The sequence below is a fragment of the Nansenia antarctica genome, assembly GCF_963989245.1.
Source record: "Nansenia antarctica genome assembly, chromosome: 6".
NCBI classification, from domain to species: Eukaryota; Metazoa; Chordata; class Actinopteri; order Argentiniformes; family Microstomatidae; genus Nansenia; species Nansenia antarctica.
Genome location: NC_137676.1, coordinates 64,607,880 through 64,610,379, shown reverse-complemented (window position 1 = coordinate 64,610,379; position 2,500 = coordinate 64,607,880). Strand labels below are relative to the sequence as shown.

General features: G+C 50.8%; 1 protein-coding gene across 1 annotated transcript in view; it reads left to right on the top strand.

Moving 5' to 3' along the window:
* The window catches only part of lrba (LPS-responsive vesicle trafficking, beach and anchor containing), a gene marked incomplete at its 5' end in the record, with an annotated part of 245,915 nt that overhangs the window by 179,673 nt on the left and 63,742 nt on the right, over positions 1-2,500 (top strand). The window contains one exon of the mRNA XM_080534756.1: positions 401-513. Coding sequence (XP_080390882.1) covers positions 401-513 — 113 coding nt within the window. The remainder of the gene's footprint in view (positions 1-400; positions 514-2,500) is intronic.

Sequence of the window (2,500 nt, the reverse complement as noted above, 5' to 3'; positions counted from 1 at the left end):
ACTGACACCACACCCACCCACACACACACACACACACACACACACACACACACACACACACACACACACACACACACACACAAACACGCACACACACCACACCACTGATGTCACTGTACTGACACCACACACACACACCAACACAACCCACCACTGATGTACTGACACCACACACACACACACACACACACACACACACACACACACACACACACACCACACACCCATCAACACACACACACCACAAATCCATCGACACACCAGTCCTCTGTACAAGTAAATATCATACAGTATGTGGTCTTTGGTTATTATAGACTATCTAACCCCTTTCTCCCCCTATCCCCCCCTCCCTTCTCTCTCTACCTCTCCCCCTCCCTCCCCCCCCCCCCCCCCCCACCAGGCCGTACCTACAACGACATCAACCAGTACCCTGTCTTCCCCTGGGTCATCACCAACTACGACACAGAGTGCCTGGACCTCACCCTGCCCAGCAACTACAGGGACCTGTCCAAGGTAACTTAGCCCTGAACACAGCCTCCTATCCTGGGTAGCTTAGCCCAGAACACAGCCTCCTATCCAGGGTAGCTTAGCCCAGAACACAGCCTCCTATCCTGGGTAGCTTAGCCCAGAACACAGCCTCCTATCCAGGGTAGCTTAGCCCAGAACACAGCCTCCTATCCAGGGTAGCTTAGCCCAGAACACAGCCTCCTATCCTGGGTAGCTTAGCCCTGAACAGAGCCTCCTATCCTGGGTAGCTTAGCCCTGAACAGAGCCTCCTGTCCTGGATAGCCTAGCCCAGAACACATTCCCCTAGACTCTCAATAGTGTGGACTGTAGTAATGTGTGTGTGTGTGTGTGTGTGTGTGTGTGTGTGTGTGTGTGTGTGAGTGTGTGTGTGTTAATCACTCTGCCGTCCTGATTAGTGGCTGTGTAATTGCGATTGATCATTGTTTAGTGAGCCGCCTCTTTAATCACTGGAGGCTGATAGCATCTCTGTACTCCACACCGCCTCTCTCTCTCTCTCTCTCTCTCTCTCTCTCTCTCTCTCTCTCTCTCTCTCTCTCTCTCTCTCTCTCTCTCTCTCTCTCTCTCTCTCTCACACACTCACACGCTCTCTCTCTCTCTCTCACTCTCTCTCTCTCTCTATCTCTCTCTCACACTCACACGCTCTCTCTCTCTTTCTCTCTCCCTCACTCTTTCTCTCTCCCTCCCTCTCACTCTTTCTCTTTCTCTCTCTCTCTCTCTCTCTCTCTCTCTCTCTCTCTCTCACACACACACACACACACACAAACGTTCTTCCTCTTCCTCTCTTACACTCTCCTTTCATGTGCCCACCCCCCCCCCCCGCCAAAAAAAAGCTATCATTTACTAATTGCTGTCAAAGCCGACCTCCCCAACGCCGAGCTCCCTCTGAAGTACAGGAATGCTCTCTAGTCGTCGTCCTGCTACCACGCAGATGATGAACCTCACAACAATGGAAGATAGTCTTAAGATGTCTCCCCCCTTACCCTCCCTCTCTCCCTCACGCGCTTTTAAAGAACCCCACTCGAAAGCCTGCCCAGTCCAGGGCACCGGAATGGCCATCAATTGCGTGTAACGGCGCCCAGCGGTGGGAGGACAGCGGATTACTTCCAGTAGGATGATGCAGCGACTGTCTGCGGCCGGAGCCAAAATGGCCGTTATAAATCAGCTGGGGTGGAGAGAGAGAGAGAGCAGGGGGAACAAAGGCTGGGGTATAATGGGCGGTGAGGGGAAGGGGGGGGGGGGTTACCTGGGAAGAAGTGGAGCCACACACACACACACACACACACACACAGACAGACAGACAGACAGACATCCGTTCAGACCAGACACTGGGTTGGTCCCTACCGCTGGGATGTAGAAGCATTCATCTGGTGACTAGAGTGTATTGTAGGTACATGATAGACGAGTTAGATGATGGTGATACATGCACATACACACACACACACACACTCACACACACACACACATCACACACACTCACACACACACACACACACACTCACACACACACACACACACACACACGCACACACACACACACACACAACACACACACACACAGACGCATGCACACGCACATGTCATTCACACTCATCTCACATACAAACACATACCGTATTTTCCGGACTATAAGTCGCGGTTTTTTTCATACTTTGGCTGGTCCTGCGACTTATAGTCAGGTGCGACTTATATATCAATAATTCATAATCTCTGACTGACATGAACTGACATACGGTAATCTCTGACTGACATGAACCAAGGAGTAAACATTACCGTCTACAACCACGAGAGGGCGCTCTAGGCGTGTGACAACGAGTAGGCCTACCACTGAAAAAGACAGCTGATGACACAAACAAAATGGAGTCAAAAAGAAAATCCTATTCTGCAGATTACAAACTGCAACTTGTAAAATATGCAGCCGAAAACGGTAATCGAGCAACAGAAAGAAAGTTTGGAGTGAGTGAGAAACTTGTGA